The following is an 18,757-nucleotide window of genomic DNA, read 5'->3' as shown; positions in this document are numbered from 1 at the left end:
TGAGTCTCACCTCAGACAATACTGGGGGGGGGGAGGGAGTCATTTCTAGTCATCCCGATCTATGTCTTGTCACTGGACCCAGATGGCTCCAGAGGAGAAAGTGAGGCTGGTGACTTTGCACAGCCCCCCCTCACTTATATTCAATGCACTTCTAAGTCATGGCATCACCTTCCTGATGTCATGGTATTCTTCCAGAATGAAGGACAAACAACAACAGACACTACTCATTGGCTATTAGGCCCTAAGCAAATAGGAGAGGGAGGGAATAAATACTTACTTAGAACCTACTATATGCCAGGCATTGTGCTAAGCACTTACAGTTCACTAACCGAGGCATGCAGAGCTGACCTGTTGAAGATCATACAGCTAAGACACTTACATTCAGTAAGTCTTTGAGGCTGGATTTTAATTCAGGGCTTTTTGATGCCAGGCCTAGTACTCTATCCATTTCACCACATGGTTGTCTCTTAAATTCCTCATTTACAAAATGAGGACCATGATAACATGTACTTCATAGGGTTGTTGTAAGGATCAAATGAGATAATGCATATAAAGTACTTCACAAACCTTAAAGTGCTGTATAAATATTAGCTATTAGTACTATTATCAATTAATAAGCATTTATTAAATGCTTACTGGTGCAGCTAGCTGACACAGTGGATAGAGTACTGGGCCTGGAATCAGGAAGACCTGAGTTCAAATCTGGCCTCAGATACTAGCTGTGTGACCCAGGGCAAGCTATAACTCTGTTTGCCTCAGTTTCCTTATCTGTAAAATGATCTGGAGAAGGAAATGGCAAACCACTCCAATATCTTTGCCAAGAAAACCCCAAACGGGGTCATAAAGAGTCAGACATGACTGCAAAACAATTTAACAACAACCAAAAAACATGCTTCTCTCTCAAAAAAAATTGTTATACACAATTCTTCAAAAGTAGATGTGCCATGTCCTATGCTTGGTGCTAGCAGTATAAAGGCAAAAACAAAACAGTAGCCATACTCAAAGAGATTACGTGGGAAGAAAGCTGGGGATTTCGAGGTACAGAGCTAGGGCAAGAGTACATTCCAACCATGGAGTACAGATAGTTCATGTAAAAGTATAGATGTTTTGTGATGGGATGTTGTATATGAGGAACATTGAGTAAGATGGTTTTATCAGACATGTGAAGTGTGTGACAGGAAGAAATGTATAATAATTCTAGAAAAGGAGGATGGAATCATATTATGAAGAGCTCTAAATGTTAAACAGTGCCATTTGTATCTTAACAGAGGAAAGAGGAAGTCAATGGAGCTTTTTTGAATTAGTGAGATGACATGGCTAGACATGTGATTTAAGATTATTGCTTTTTTTTTTTCTGTGGAGGATTCATTGGAGAGGGGAGAGATAAAGAAGGAAAACCAATTATGGAATTGATTACAATAGTCCAGGGAAGAGATGATAAAATCCTGAATCAATGTGACAGCCATTTGAGTGAAGAGAAGAGGACAGATAGGAGCAATGTTGTGGAGGTAGAAATGATAAAACTTGGCAACTGAAAAGCAATTAATTGGGGTGAGGGATGCTGAAGAATTGAGGATGATTTCAAGGTTTTGAAACTATATGCCTGAAAAGATGGTGGTATCTTTAAAAGAAATAATGAGTTCTGACTGGGACATTTTAAGTTTGAGATACTTATGGGACTCTCAACTGGAAATGTCCAAGGCAGAGTCAGGGTGCTAAAGAGAGAGTAGTACTTGAAATACAGATTGGAAAGTCAGTGACTCAGATAAAAGGAGAGATGGCAAGCTCATGAAATTGTCAACTGGCAGATGACAGGTGGAAGAAGAGTTAGCATATGGGACCAATTAGTCAGGATTCATAAAGGTCTTAACAATCTAGAGAATATTGGGCCAAATTGAATGACATGAAAGTTATGAAATAAATGCAAAGTCATATTTGGACTAAAAGAAACCCAATGCTTTCATAGGTACAAGATAGTGAAGGCTATAGCAAGACAGAAAAAAAAGGTGATTTTAGTGTACTTCACACTCAATATGATTGATATGGAAGCAAAATGGGACAGCAGAAAGAATGCTGATTCTATAATACACATCACTTCTGACACTACCGATGTGCTCTTGGGTAAGTCATTTAAACTCTCTGAGCCTCAGTTTCCCCACTTATAAAATGAAGGAGTTGGACAAGATGGTCTCTGAGGTCCCTTTCAGCTCTAGGTCTATGGCTCTACAAAGTATGTGATACAGTTAATTCAACTTTTATCTGCATTAAAAAAGGCATATTGAGCATCACACCATATATGAAGATAATAGTCCCATCATACCAGAGCTGCATCTGGATTAGTGTATGCAGTTTGAGGGACCATAGTTTAGGAATAATGTTGGTAAACTGGAGAGTATCCAGAGGAGGGCAAGCAGAATGTTGAAGGGCCTTGAGCACTTGCCATATAAGGATTAGCTTAGAAATCTGTGGTGTTTGTCTTAAAGAAAAGAAGGCTTAGTAGGGATTTGGTGGCAGCCTTTAAGTATTTTAAAGACTGCAATGTGGAAGAAGGATCTCATATTCTGCTTGGCCCCAGTAGGCAGAATTAATAGTAAAGGGAGAGGCAAATTTAGGGTTAATGTAAAGAAATAGAAAACTAACAATTAAAGCTGCCCAACAGTGGGATATGCTGCCTTAGGAAGAAGTAGGAAGAAGAGAAGGAGGAGGGTGACAATGATGACAAGGAGGAGGAAGAGAAAGAAGAAGAAGGAAGAAGGAGGAGGAGTAGGAGGAGGAGGAGAAGGAGAAGGAGAAGGAGAAGAAGGAGGAGGAGGAAGAGGAGGAAGAGAAGAAGAAAAGAAGAAGAAGAAGAAGAAGAGAAGAAGAAGAAGAAGAAGAAGAAGAGAAGAAGAGAGGAGGAGGAGAGGAGGAGGAGAGGAGGAAGAGGAGGAGAAGGAGGAGGAGAAGGAGAAGGAGAAGGGAGAAGGAGGAGGAGGAGGAGAAGAAGAAGAAGAAGAAGAAGAAGAAGAAGAAGAAGAAGAAGAAAAGAGAAAAGGAGGAGGAGGAGGAGGAGAGGAGGAAGAGAAGAAGAAGAAGGAGAAGAAGAAGAAGAAGAAGAAGAAGGAGAAGAAGAAGAAGAAGAAGAAGGAAAAGAAGGAAAAGAAGGAGAAGAAGAACTTTCTAGAGCAAGGATCAAAATAATTGTAGTCAAGATATAGTTTAACTATGGGAAACCTTCAAGGGAGAGGATTGAGAGGTTCTGTTTCTATAAAACATTGATTTCCCTCTCTAATATGTCCAAAGTTATTCAGTTTACTAAATTCAGTTTACAAAACAACAACAACAACAACAGCACAGGTGTTAGAAGTACTATTAAAAATACTTCAATATGAAGAATTTCAATCGTGGTGTGAAATACCTTGATGTAAGAGATTTTGAACATTGGAGTAATGATCCAACCTATGAAATAGAAGTAGTAAATAGAATATCTTTATAAATCACAGTTAAAGTGCAAAGCAATGCAATTAGAAATGCGAAGATGTAAGAAAACTTCATTTCTGCAGAGTGAATGAAAACAGGTAAAAGCATTTCCCTGGATTTTGAGTTTCCTTAAAAAAAATCTTTCACATTAGGCTGTGCTGTAAGTTGCCCTAAGTCTTAGGCTCAGAGTACACATGGGCTGAGCAATGATGGCTACATATGATAAGGCCAATGACAGGTACATCCTTAACAACACCTGAGCCTCTCCCTAGTCTGTCATGATACATATTCCTGTGTCAGAAGTTTCATGACACTGGCTGTTACCATTCATGAGGTCCTGACAAATAGACTGAGCTTCAGACTGTTTATAAATTTATTGGATATTGGAAGAGACAAAACATACAAATGCAAAAAAAAAAATAGACTCAAAGGACACTGGAGATTGAAGGGACCTTAAAGTTAATTTAAGCCAACAGATGAGAAACCTCTGGATTAGAAAAGATAAATGACTTTCTTACAGCTAATTAGCAACAGCATGGGGAGGAGGAGGGAGGAGACTGGAAACTTAGTTCTCCTGACTTTCAGTCAAGAGCTTTTATTGCTCTTCCAGGTTACCTCAAATTTAATAGAAAATAACAGGAAACAAAAAATTCATGGCTATAGGAATTCAACTTAACGCACATAATATGGATAAGGACTGGATTTGTAATTTCATCAGTAAAAAGAACTCTAGAGTGATGAAACTCCCTGTATCAATGCAGATAGATCACTGCAACATAGTGTTTTAGAGAGCTGACTAGAAAACCAAGAAGCCAGACACCCTGCCCAGAATCACACAATTGGTATATATCAGAGGCAAGACTTGACTCTAGCCCATCTCAGCTTCAAGACCAGCTCATTAGCCACTATTCCATGCTGCCTCTCAATGCTCAGAATATAAATGCTATATCCATAAGGAAAAAAGTAAAATACCTTGGGAGAAAAAAAAACTTATGCCCAAAAAAGTAAAGAGATTTACAAAGAGATGATTCTGCCAACTATCAAGAATTACATCCTTTGTCTAACACTGGGAAAGCAAAATCTCTCACAATTCATAAACTTGAACACTGACAGTTTATGCATTGCTTGAAACAGAAATACACTAACCTAGCTGACATTTCAGAAACACAAAAGTGTGTTAATGTTGGAGAATTCACTAGATAGTATCCTGTTTAAAAATGAAAGTGACTCATGCAATGGGAAAACCAGGCTAGAATTTCTCTTTGACATGTAGATATTAAAAATGAGATCAGTATAGTACATGAAAACAGATCTACATGAGTGGCTATTTCATGGTTATTCAATTCTCTGGCTTTGTTGACATTTCATGGATATCCGATTTTGATGATATAACTAATAAATATGCTTAGATTTTCTTGTTCTGAGAGACATTCTGCCAAGTTAAACAGTCTGCATTTGTGTAACTCAGGGAAATATAAAGACACAATAAAATCTAACTTGGTGGTAAGTAATGTACTCTGCTCTATTGCAATGTAAACAGTACAATGAATCTCTCAAGATCTCAGTTGTCGATCATGATTGTCATGATGATGGTGATGATGGTATTACATTTCTACATAGCACCTTACAAATTATAAATCACTTTTATTACAACAACTCTTTAAGGTAAGTAGTGCAAAATTTTCTTATCCTTAATTTACAGATGAGGAAACTGAGACTAATAGAGGTTGTCACTTTTTTCATAGTCACCCAAGTAGTAAGTGGTAAAACCAGGAATCATATTCAAGTCTTCTGAGTATAACTAGAGTTGGTTTTAATCATATGACAATATGACTATGGTATGCAATTATAATGACATATAACACCTTCCCTGATACACCATCTCAAACCTCTCATGTTTCCTTTCCAAAAGCAGGACTCAATTCTGCAAGTGCCCTTCCCAAAATAAAGAACTAGCAAACTGGATAAAATCTTTATTTTTTCTTTCTCTAGTGAAGAGAAAGTAACTTAGTAGTTATAGAGAGACCAGATAGAGGGAAAAACTCCATCACATAGCCATGCATTATACATAGTAGATGCAATAAAAGTATTTTTTGTGTTGAACTGAGTAAAATAAATGGTTTCCTGAAAAGGATTCTTAAGCTTCCTGAGGGCAAGAACTAAATCATATACTCTTTTGTATTTTCAGTGCTCCCATATGGTATTTACTAATTATCTGCCCTATTGAAAAAGAGAGTGTCATTTCCAAAGATAGACAAATCAACTGAGGTGTAAAAAGGATCAGACAGAATAAAGGTCCCACTATTTACTAGCTATATAACCTTGGGACACTTAACATTTCAGTGCTTCAGTTTTTTCATCTGTAAACTGATTGGTTTTAACTAAATGATTTCTCTGATCCCTTTCAAATCAAGCTTTAAGCAAATGCTTAATCCTTCTGTTCAGAGCTGGGAAAGTTAAGGAACAGAATGTTTAAGGGTCACTGGATCACAGAGTAGGTGGAAGGGAGTACAATGTAAAAAGATGAGAAATTTAGGAAGAGTCCAGGTTATAAAGGACTTTAAAAATCAGAGGATTTTCTATTTAGCCCTAGAAGGAATAGGGAGCCAGTGACGTTTATCGAATAGAGGAGAAACATGCTCAGGCCTGTGGTTTAGGAAGATCAATTTGATAGCTGAGTGGAAAATAAATTGTAGTGGGAAGAAATGAGGCTGGGAGGCCAAATAGCAAGCTGTTGCAATAATCCAGGCATGGGATGAGAGTCTGTACCAGCATGGTTGTAGTATCAGAGGAGAGAAGGAAGTGGATAGGAAGTAAGTAATGTTATAAAGGTGGAAAAGATAGAACTTGACAATTGGTTGAGTATGGGGGCGTGGTGATAGAGGAGTTAAGGATGACACAAAGTTTTCCACTTAATTATATTCTATCTTGCTTTGCTGTTATTTCACAGATATTAATTTTGTTTCCCAATTATATTATGAAATCTTTGAGAAGTCATTTCAATAATAATAATGATGAAGATGATAAATAATAGCAAGCCTCTATATAACTTTTTAAGCTTTGCAAAGCTCTCTCGAATATGTATATATATATATGTATATATATTTGTGTATATATACATATATATATATATATATAAAATTTGATAATTGTGGTTCTTCATGCTCCTTTGTGGCTAGCACCATGCTGGACACAGCGGGTACTTAAGCAGTATTTGTTGAATGAACATTTACTTAGCTGCTACCCTCTTGGGTGGAACGTACTAGGAAATATCGATGCTCTCCTACAAGTCGACGTTATTGTTACCTCGCTTGATAAAATGGTTTACTTCCCGTTATTAAAAAAAAAAAACCATGCACATATGCACACAAACACACAGATACTGTAACTGCTACACTTCTTCCTTAGGAACTTTCTATGTCTGGTATGTAAGAGCAAGATCTTATAGAGATAAAAATATAACATTTAAAGTGATAGTATTTTCTGAGATTTACAAAACTTGGTAAAATGTAGGCCAGTCATTATTTGGCCAAACTAGTTCTATTTTTTACACTGATCCACGATTCAATGATTTCACCCACGTTTGACAAATTAAAATATCTTTTCTATTTATTTGGTATACTGAAAAGGACATTAGATATAGAGTCAGAGGACTTAGATTCATGGCTTTGCCACCTATCACCTAGCAACCTCAGACAAGTAATTGAAACTACCTAGGCCTCAGTTTACTCAACTAGAAAACAAGTTAGTTAGACCAGATGACCTCTAAGGTCTCTTCTAATTCAAAATACATGAGTCCATGATACTTGCTTAAAGACAGAAAATTGGCACATGTCAGCAGGCCAAATTTAATCTGTGAATAAGTTCCCTACCTTTATCACATGATGCTTTTCCTGGAACACGGGTATCTTAAACATTTGGCACCAATATGTCGTACCTTTATTTGGAATTGGCACCTGTCTTAATAGAAGGGAAGGGAAATATGAAAGTCAGACAACTTTCCTGTGTAAACAAAAGCAATTGGTTTAGGAAATGCACTCCATTCCATCAAAGCTTTCGTCTCAAAGTAATATATAACCCTAAAGACACTTACGTTTTTATTTCTCAAGTCAAAGTACGGTAAGGCTGTGGACAAAATGTTGGTTTTCTCTGGATTCAACAATTTCAGACTCTTGGTTCCCCGATTAGACCCATGGTATTTAGGTCCTGATTCACCAATGTCTTCATGGTGATAGGCCCATATCACTCTCACTGTGCTTTCCTAAAAGAAAATATCACCTTATGAAAATGAGTTTCAGACAAATCCTTTCCTTACAGCCTACAAAAAACTTTGAATATCTTTATAAACTGATTATGAATGAAATAAGCAGAACCAGGAAAATAATTTGCACAATAGCAACAACATTATAAAGATGAAAAACTTGGAAGGCTATAGGAACTCTAATCGATACTGTAACAAACTATGATTTCAGAGGTCTAATTATGAAGCACACTATCCATCTCCTGACAGGTAAGTGATGGATTCAAGGTGCAAAACGAAATACACATATACATGCATACACACACATGTACATACATACATACATGTATGTATGTATGCGTGTATATGTGTATATGTATGTGTGTATGTATATATGTGTATGTATGTGTGTGTGCGCACGCGTGTGTGTGTATATGTATGTGTACGTGTGTGTGTGTGTGTGCGTGTGTGTGTATACATATATACATATTTTTTGACCATGGCCAATGAGAGAATTTGTTTTATTTGGCTCTGCACATTTGTGTCACGGAATTTCTTTTTCTTTTCTTTTTTGAATGAGGGAGAGGTGGGATAGAAAGAAAACATATTTCTGTTCTTTAAAAAATAAAATGCTTGTTTTAATAAAACCTTTGTCTTAGAGAGTTGCATATGACAGTGAATGGTCAAGTAACTTGTCCAGGGTCATATTACCAATATATATTAAAGGTAGAAATTGAACTTCCTGACTCACAGACAAGCTCTCTGTTTATAGCTTCTTAGAAGATAATGCAACTAATCCCAAAATAGAGTGCTAGAGCAATTACCCATGTCATTGGTTTGATGAAAAAGACAATACTAGATAATTTTGGCATAACTATCACAATGCATACAAATATTCGAGTTGAGAAGTACACAGACCACATTTTTGCCCAATATCATGTGTAACTGATCATTTTGGGGAGAAAAACACCAAAATCACATTTCATTTCAGGATTTCTGTCAGTTCTCACAATAAAAAGATCATGTAGTTAGTATACCACTCATCATTGAAGTTCCAGATAGGTTTCTAAATGTACGAAGTACTTATTGACAGAATACAAATGGAGCCATGAATGAGATATTGATTTGTTGGTGTATGTGTATAATCAGGGACAGCTAGATGGATAGAGTGCTAGGCTTAGAGTCAGGAAGACTCATCTTCCTGAGTTCAAATCTGGCTTCAGATACTCATAGCTGTGTGAGCCTGTGCAAGTCACTTAATCCTGTTTGCTTCGTCTATGAAATAAGCTAGAGAAGGAAAGGGCAAACCACTCCAATATCTTTGCAAAGAAAACCCCAAATGGGTCATTAAGAGTAGGACATTACTGAAAAATGACTAGACAACAATAACAAATATGTATAATCATTTTTGTAATAAAGGAAATTCTACCAGTTTGAACATGTGTGACTTGAGACAGTCCTGTAAGGTCAAATAAGTTTCCTGTTTTGAACCAGCAAGGCTGGCCAAAGGAAAAAAGCAAGTGCTCAGACCACCCACACACAGTTATATTACTACTGACAGCTGCTTTGTCATAACAGCTTTGAAAGGAAATACAAAAATAAAGCTTTTTTTTTCTTTAAAAATCTTAACTGTATTCCTTTCCTAACAAATAGAATTATTGCAACCATTATTTCAATGTTAGTTGATGATTGCACTCTGTAGTTCATGAAAGCAATCTTGACCATGCATGTATTTTTGTTCTATTTTGATCTATTCTTAATTATGTCTGTAATCAGAATCATTTCAAAACATAATTATCATTTTAATATTTTAATTTGATAAATGAAAGAAAGAAATATTTTGTTCTTTTATAGGAGTTAGAGATTCATCACCAGAATGGCCTCATGTTGATGAATATGGGGGGTATATAAGCAACTCTTAAAAACGTATAGATGGATTGTTATCAATGCTGGTAGAGGGAGTACCTAAACCAATGAAATCAATGATCTCTAAAAAAACATACAGGATTGGAATTAATTCCAATATAACAAACATGTGGCATTTTCTAAGGTATCACATAGTTTATCTTCTAAGTCAAAGTTTCTTAAACTTTGGACTGTGACTTTGTTTTTTGTTTAATATTCTGATAATTGTATTTCAATACACTCACAAAAAGTTTAAGAATCTAAGAATCTCAATGGCACATCTTTACAGGGTTTAAATTATCTCATTCATTTTAACGATATGGAACCCAATTTCAAAAAAAAAATTAGTGTTTCATTATCATAAGACTAAGAGAAAAAGTAGTTACAAATCAATTTAACTATGAATTTGAACTATGAATTTAATTATGAATTTGAACTATGAATTTAAGTATGAATAACTCTTTTTGAGTACCCCATATTTAATAAGTTGATAATTGCATATTTCCCTACAGAAGTCCTATTTCTATGCCTTTTATATGCATGCAGGTCACTATTGATTCTTGAAGGATATGCTGGAATAAACTGATCTATTTCAGGTCTCATCAAGCTAAGAAAATTTCCACTAATAACCTTTCAATGAATTATGTGTCCATGACTAACCTAGCTAAATGCAGAGAGTTATAACCAGAAATTTGTCCACCAGGTGATAATGATGTTTTCTCTGCAACAACTCATGAAGCTTTCTACTGAGACTTGGAGGGGCTTTGATTTATTTGATGAAATAAATATCAATGTAATAATAATAATAAATATATTAAGTATTAAATTATTTTATCTTACCAATTTCATTGCCTCTAAAACGCTAATTCTTCATCTATTTTTATACCATAGAAAGGTATACTAAAATTTCAGCTTTCACAGACTGTATAATAACAGTTTTGAAGTACAATACATATTTTAATATTTTGTCTTAAGAAATGCCTGTACTGTAGCTGAAAGAATTTCAAGTGTTTCCAAGTTGATTTCTAAATTTGTATAGTGTTCTTTTATCCATTAAAAGAAAGCTGAAAATACAAATGTTCCACAGAGAAAGTTGACTCATAGTTTTATAATTCTTTAGAAATTGCATAGAGGAATAACTGTTCTCTGAGATTTTATTATTTGAAGCCAATTTTATAATTCACTTAAAAAATAAAAGAAAAGATAAAATTAATTTTGTGTTAATTTAACAAATAAATGTATTGCCACTATTTTTCTTAATTATTGCTCATGTCATTCCTATAACACTATCAACTGAAATATATTAAATCAAGTGGAAATACCAAATTCCATAAAATATTCACTTTTTTAAAATATGAACTGAGTGTGACTTTGTCTTCAAAATTCATACGTAGGGACTTTGTGCTATAACATAACATTCATTGCAATGATGCACATACTTATAGATAAATTCAGATTTAAACCTTCTTACCGTTATGGTTTTATCATTTATGTCACAAGTATGTAGCTCCCTGGTAAATTCAATTATGGTGTGTGTACTATTTTGCATGGCATACTCTAGATGGTAATCCTGTTGGAGATCCTTCTTCAATTCTCTATTTATATCTGTAAAATAATCCTGCAGAAAATACAGAAAAGAAAAAAAATTAAAATCTGATTGCTATGACCTGAGAAATGAACTGAACTCAAGAAAGTTTGCAGGATTTAATCTAACAATGGTTATTAGCATAAATGAATTAATTAATTAATAAAAAACCAAACAAATAAATGAATGAATGAATAACTAGATAAACAAATAAATAAATGGACAAACAAACAAATAAATAAGTGAAACCGCAAACAAACAAACAAATCTTCGAATGAGCCTTCTCTTCTGGCTCCTTCCAATGGTCTGGTTAGAGAATATGACTTTAGAGATCATCTTCATGCAGAAAAGGAAACTAAGTCAAAAAGAAGTTTTAAGGTCAAATAGCTACAATAGTACATAGTAAAGCCAGTATCAAAACCAAAATCTCATTATTTTGGAACAGTCCTCTTCAGTATACCACTGAGGAACAGAATTGTAAAGCAAATCATCCATGCAGCACTCCCACAGAAGGTACAACCCTATCTAAAGACAGAGTCTTTGCCTCTGCAGGTTTACAACAACATACCCTATGATCCTGGGATCAAAGAACTAACTGTTTCTTTGTACTCTGAGATTTGTTATTATGAGTTGTCACTGTACACAGTTGCTGGAGTTATGCAAGTTGAGGGTAGAAATATCATGAGAAATAAGCCAGGGCACAGGAACTACCATCTCAGAATACTAGATTTTAGCGTGCTTCATAATAGTCTAATAGCAGCAATAATTCCAACAACAATAAAAATCATCACAATAACTACCATTTATTTATACAGGTCTTTAAGATTCACAAAACATTTACCATACAAAATATCCTAAATTATTAAAACTACAGGCTTAACACTTCTGCAAAATATTCTTTTTTCCTTTTGCCTCTGATTAACAGTGCTAACAGATATAAAAGATCTAAAACCAGTATTCACTGACCATTTTAGTGATTTATGGAATACAACAAAATCTATTAAATGCACTAATAATTTGGATTTGTGGCAAAAAAAATAACATTTTCACTTAGAAAAATTATATGTGTATGTGTGTGTAATTTGGATAGTAGAAAAGGGAGTTAAGTAGTAAGTGATGACAATTGCAATCATTTCTACTAACATGTAAATTGCTTTTTAAGAAGCACTTCACTAAATAATCTTGGTGCTCTGCAAAATAGATGCAGATATGAGGAAAAGACTTGAATCCATCTATGGCAATCATGTTAAGATATCTAGCAATCATTCCTGAATTTTGAAACAAAATGGTCATATAATATTTTTATTTATTTTTCTCTCTTCTTCAATATACTTCTCAAGAAGACAATACTTTTATTTACTACTCTGTCCTCTTCAATATACTGCTTCTGAAGTGTCAAAGGGCCACACTTAAGGATCTAGAAGGCCACATGTAGCCTTAAGGTCACAGGTTCTCCACCCCTGGGCTAGCCTAACCACTTCATTCTATAGATGAGGAACTGAGGCTGAGACAGTTAAGAGACTTGTTTAGGATTACACTGCAAAAGTGAGATTTGAACTCAGGTCTTCCTGACCCAGAGGCTTTGACCCAAAATTTAGTAATCATTACATTATACTACATTTCCTCTTTATTTTACTGAGAACATACATTGCTTATCCTACACAGAACCTATATAAAGCATCAATCAACCCTACCTGTGGGCATGTTTAGAGATGTATGTGGAACAATCAAATTAAGACATCTCTGAGCCCCTACCTTCTACTCACCAGGTAGACAAAAGTTGACAAAAAGGACAATGACAATTGTTTGAGGTGCTGCCAGTTAACAGACACATTAATGTATTATTGATAGAGTAGTGTCTTGGCCCTGACATTATGGAAAGCAATTTGGAAATTTACTCCCAAATTTACTTAATCATGCATACTATTTGACCCAATGATACTGCTACAATTCTTCACATGCTTGGGGGGGGTAGTTAGGGTAATGTCTACCCCAAGCATGTGAAGACTTCCTCCAATGGAATGTACAGATGAGAATAATTTGTTTCAACAGCCATGAAGGTGGCTGAAGCAGGTGCTGTGGAGTGCTAGAGCTTGGTGCCATTGAAGATGCCAAAGCCATCCACTGCATACTGAGACATTGCCGGCCATCTTGACTTTTGTCTTGCCATTGGATTTCTGTGACTGGAAGAGAGAGTGAGGTTGATCACTTTGAGCAACTCAGTCTCCCTTAAATCCAATTCACAAACAAATCAAGACATTATCCATCATGCACTACTTTAACTCTATATTGTGAGGTCATTAGTCTTCTTTCAAAATGAAGGATGAACAACAACAACAACCACTAGGCACCTACTGCAAAGAACTGTAAGAGAAGAAGGACCTATATGTACAAAATTATGTATAGCAGCAGTGTTTTTGTTATAGGAAAGCACTGGAGACAAAGTAGATATCCATCAAATAGCTAAGCAAATTTTGGTATATGAATGGAATAGAATATTACTATGCTATAAGAAATGACAAGTGGGATGGGTTAAGAGAAATTTGGGAAGACTTGCATCTTTTGATGCAGAATGAATTGAGCAGGACCAGGGACCAGTAATTGCAACATGGTAAAGTCAGTTAGTGGGGGAAAAAAAATATTCCATGGCCACTATGTGCTAATCATGATGCTAGAAATACAAATGCGAAGTAAAAACAAAGAGAGATCCTGCCCTCAAGGAATTTATGATCTAATGAGAGAAGACAACACACAAAAGGAAGCTGAAAAGCAGGAATTTGGAACATGGTACCTGACACCAGCAGATAATGGAAAGTTCTAGAGAAATCCAAAAGCAGTATAGCCAGTAAGGAGAAAAACTGTGCTGAGCTCCCTCTTTTAATACAGGCCCTGCAGCCCAAGGCCCTGCTATCCAGGCAAAGGGTTCAATCAGAGAGGCAGAGCATACAGATGAAATGTGAGTATCAGGCAGATTCAGTCTTACACAATGATGAGATTTCCTAGTGATAAGCTTCCCAGTGAAAGAGGGAATGATAGAAAGGCCCAAAGATGTCCAAAAAGTATAGCATTTGCTTTTTCTGGCAAACAAAAACAGCTTAGAAAACTTTAGGAACTCTGCTCAATGCAATGACCAATTACTACTCCAGAGTGCTGATGATGAGTTATGCTATTCACCACCTAAGAGAGAAGCAGGGGCCGTGAAGAGCAGATTGAGATATACACATTTGGGCATGAAAAAATGAGTCTGTTTGTTTTGCTTAACCATGCTTATTTGTTATAATGGAAGATTTATTTAATGGGAGGGTAGGTTAGGAAGGATTTGGGAAGGAGAACTAGGAGTAGTGATAAGAAAAAAAAGGAAAGAGGATCAGTTTAGCATTCTTAAGAACACAGAAAAGAAAAGAAGGAAGTTGGAAGAAGTCAGACAAGCAACACAGCTTTGAAATAGCTATAATAATTTTATTATATTCTTTTTAAAAACAAAAACTGTATATAATAAAGATATGTGGTTTCACATACAATTAATTCTCTTTTACAGTTCCATGGAAATGTTCATGTTTGTTTATTATTGATAAGTTCAGAATAACAAAAAATAATTGAAAAAATAAATGTATGGAACTATTAAGACAAATTAAACAGCAATAAAATGTGTGATTTGTTTGCTCCTTCCATACCTCCTCACAAAACCCACAAGGTTTTATTTGTTCTGTGGCTCAGTAACTAATCGGAACAATAGTTTATGAGCCCCGGCAATGTGTTTCCTTTTACCAGATAACTGGACACATTAGTTCAGAGTCAAAAACATTTAATCAAACAGCAAATAAAGTGAAGATTCCCTTTACTCTTGTGAATATAGTGTATATTATACCACAGCTTACCAGGCCACCATTGAGAGGGATACACGTATAGAGAAAGTATGTGGTCAGGTCACATATATGGAAGGCACAGATAGAGGGAGATACGTGACCAAGGCACACACATCACTAGGGCAACTCATACCTCCAATTATGAAGAGATATCACTGTCAACTAGTGACACCATTACATGCTCTTCGCGGGGTACATTGTTTCTGCTAGGAAACACTCTCCACACTCTACAATTGTGTCTCTGTTTGATGTTTCCACTTGTCCCATGGACACCTGACTATCTGCTAGACTTCAAGTGTCTGTCCTCTTCGGGGCCATCTTCTATTCTATTCAATCAGGGCACAGTGATTAGAAAATATTCTCAGTAGCAGAAATATGGCACAGCCAAGGACTAAAAGTTATCACCCATAACCAAAAAGCCAAGAAATGCCAGCAGAATGTCTAAGATCAAATCTACCTTAACTAGTTTTCTTCTAACACCGACTTGAGATATTTGGTTCCAGGCAATTTTCTGACTTAGAAAATTTCTTTTAATTCATTTTTTAATTCCCACATGTAATTATGTATCCACAAAAACCTGTTTCAAAGATTCTACTTCCCCCAAATTCACAAAAGCAAAATAGAGGCTCTAATAAGGAAAATCACCTCTATTCCAAAGTATTCCTTTATTAGAATACAAATAAGCTAGGAGAAAACAAAACAAAACTAAGGGTGGAATGCAAGGCCTTCACCCTCCACCCTTGTTTCACATCCCTACATATCTGCCAGCAGCAAAAAACCTATCATTCTATGTTAAATTCTGCCTGTTTATCACAAATGTCTTTGGTCTCTCTATATTATGTTAAAGTCTAAATCCATAGTATTTGTTTCATTTAGCAATCAGTAAATAATAGATATATAGGCATATAAGTATGGATGTGCTGGCAACAACTATCTCTCAAAAAATTATGAAAAACTTTGAAGTTCAGTTGGCATAATAACATTTTCTCTATCACTTTCTTAAGTGGAGATTATCAATAAAAAAAATTAAGCCCTTAAATCACTACCTTAAAAGAATGTATACATTGGTTAGTAAATAATAGCAATAACAAAACCTGAACAATAATAAATTAAATCTTTCCAAGGGAAAAAAGATAAAAGGAAGAAATACATTTCAGAGATAAATGGACAGGATTATTAAGAGAGGAATGATTTAGGTGATAGTGGTCATTTTACCACCATTATTTGAGGTTCTCAAGTACAGCCTGGATAGTCTCAAATGTTTTAGATGGGATTCTATATGGGTAGACTTTAGATTACTTTATTTAAGAGATACTTCCACTTCTAATATTCTGTGAAGGAGTGAGCCCAGGTTTTGAATTTGAGGTCAGCTACCTATGCCAGGCTACCTTTTGTGAAGTTAATTTACTCTTATTAAATTTAAACTTGTTAACTTCTGTCCTCAGATTCCACCTTTCAATATCTTTTTGTATTCTAATTTTATTTTCTAATTTTTCAATTCAACTGAATGGACATTTATTAAGTGCCTACTGTATGATGTAGTCTGCTAGTTGTTGGAGAAATAAAAACAAATAGTCCTTGCCTTCAAAGGTTCTTAATTTTACTCTTAGCTGCCTGTCACCTGCAAAGATGGTAAGCATGCCATAAGTAGACCATCTATGCCTGCATCCAAATCTCTGATGCTGAAAAGTATTAAGCTGAATCTAGCCACTATCATCATTAATGATTGGTTCAGTAACTCCACCTTCTATGACTTTGACTTTAAGATGCATTAAGATGCTTTGTCTTTAAGAGCCCAAAGGCCCAGCACTTTGAGATTACTGTGGCTATAATTCATGGACTGTTAGAAGTAGAAGAGACACTAAAGGTCATAATCCAACCTAACCCCCTCCTCCCCCCCCTTTTTTTTTTTTAACAGATTAGGAATCTGAAGCCAATAGAGGTAAAGTGATTCATCCAATGTCATCTAATGAATTAGTGGCAGAGCTGGGACTCAGAATTCTAAATTCCTCATTCAGTGATCCAAATAAAATCCAAATAGTCAAAATATGGATGCTCTGGCAATAGGTCTAAATAGTCACATGATGATTTTATTGGCTTTACTATTCTCTCTCAAGAAGAAAACATATGATTTCTGCTTAGTTTTTTTTTTTTAGGATTTCTAGCATCTTGTCACTGTCTATGCTCCTAAGAAATTAAGTACCTATAATGAGCAAAGAAAGCATTTATTGTACTTGAATATTCACTGTAGAGAGTTTTCTGTAATGTGACCTACAAAGGATTCTTTGTCTAGAATGGAGGGTAGTGCTTGACTGGTCTGGTTGAAGAGTCCTCCTTAGTTCACTTTCTGCAAACAGCTGAGAGCTCAGCATCTAAAAAGACAGAAGTCAATTATTTGAAAAGCACTATAATTACTTACCCATCAATCAGGATTAATGGTGTCTAAGCAGAAAGATTGTTACCAAAAATAGATGATTCCTCAATATTTAGTAAAAAAAATGAGTTAAGGTTAGATTCAAACATTTTACATAACAAGAAAAAATAATAAATCCCATGTTTGTCTGGTTTTCAAATAAGTTGAGGATTATTGTGTAGAAACTACTTCAGACTTTTCTCATGAACCCAGGATATTTCCACAAGACATGAAACATTCAGATGCAAAGTGAAAAAAATTGTTGAAATGGGTCAAGAGGTCAGTACCTTTAAAAACCACATTCAGGCTAAAATTTTAGCCTAAACTAAATGGAATGATTTTGTTGTTTTTGTTAAATGGATAAGTTGAAAAATATGCCTTAAGATTACTCATCTTATTCAATTCAGTTTTATCCATTCCCTTATGCATGTTCCTGGAGCTCAGTAACAAGCAGTTCACTTACAGAGGTTACCTTTCTTAAAGTAGTTTTCTCTTGCTTTTTGATGTACTTTGGTTTTGCTAGATCTTAAGAGGATCCTCCTTAACATTTTCCAATTTAGTGCCTTGTTTTGTCATCATAAAATGAACCCCCAAAATTGTGGTTTGTCATGTTAAAGCACTGGTCCACATAGAATTGAGAGGTAGTATACATTGTCTCTTCCCACCCCTTCCTTTTACAGATATCTTGATCTGTTAAAAAATCCTTAAGTGGTTTGCCCAAAGTCAAATAGACACAGTAGAATGTCAAGGTTCAAATTTAGGTCATCTGACACCATGATCCAGTATTTCTTCTCCCTTATCACACCGCCTCTCCCAGCAACTCTATTCCAAAGTACTCCTTTATTAGAATACAAATAACCCAGGAGAAAACAACTTCCCAGCAATGTACCAAAGTCTATGCCCTAGTTTCAAAGAAGCATGAAATATTGAAGTACAGATCTTAGAGTCATTTCATACTTTAACATGTCACAATGACAGAGCTTCTCTTTTTTCCCTTTGCAATCATTGTAAGAAAATCCTGCAATAGACCTCTTACTAGCCACTTTACAAGAACAAATGAAGAAATTTTTCCTAGATGGATGGAATATATATGCAATTCCCTGTGAATGGTTAGGTTGAGCTCCAAATGTTGATTTTATAGTTAGTTATTTGTCACCTAGAACATATTTTCTTGTATAAATAATGTCACAATTGGTCTTTAGCTTCTTATACTCCAAAAATCCAGGTGTTTGGATTCCTTAAGACAGCTACTTGGCTCATCATGTGGCTTAAACAACACAAGTATGTGT

General features: G+C 35.3%; 1 protein-coding gene across 2 annotated transcripts in view; it reads right to left on the bottom strand.

The window, feature by feature from the left end:
* The window catches only part of MOXD1 (monooxygenase DBH like 1), a 115,246-nt gene that overhangs the window by 75,359 nt on the left and 21,130 nt on the right, over window positions 1–18,757 (bottom strand). For both annotated transcript variants that reach the window (XM_020987076.2, XM_078155128.1), the window contains exons 3-5: window positions 11,076–11,222; window positions 7,553–7,720; window positions 7,332–7,415 (exon numbers count right to left, since the gene is read on the bottom strand). In XM_020987076.2, coding sequence (XP_020842735.1) covers window positions 7,332–7,415; window positions 7,553–7,720; window positions 11,076–11,222 — 399 coding nt within the window. The remainder of the gene's footprint in view (window positions 1–7,331; window positions 7,416–7,552; window positions 7,721–11,075; window positions 11,223–18,757) is intronic.

This window comes from Phascolarctos cinereus, unplaced genomic scaffold (assembly GCF_003287225.1).
Source record: "Phascolarctos cinereus isolate Bilbo 61053 unplaced genomic scaffold, phaCin_HiC Scaffold_5;HRSCAF=322, whole genome shotgun sequence".
In the NCBI taxonomy this organism is placed as follows: Eukaryota; Metazoa; Chordata; class Mammalia; order Diprotodontia; family Phascolarctidae; genus Phascolarctos; species Phascolarctos cinereus.
Note: the sequence above shows the minus strand (reverse complement) of the source record. Positions and strands in the feature narration are given on the sequence as shown.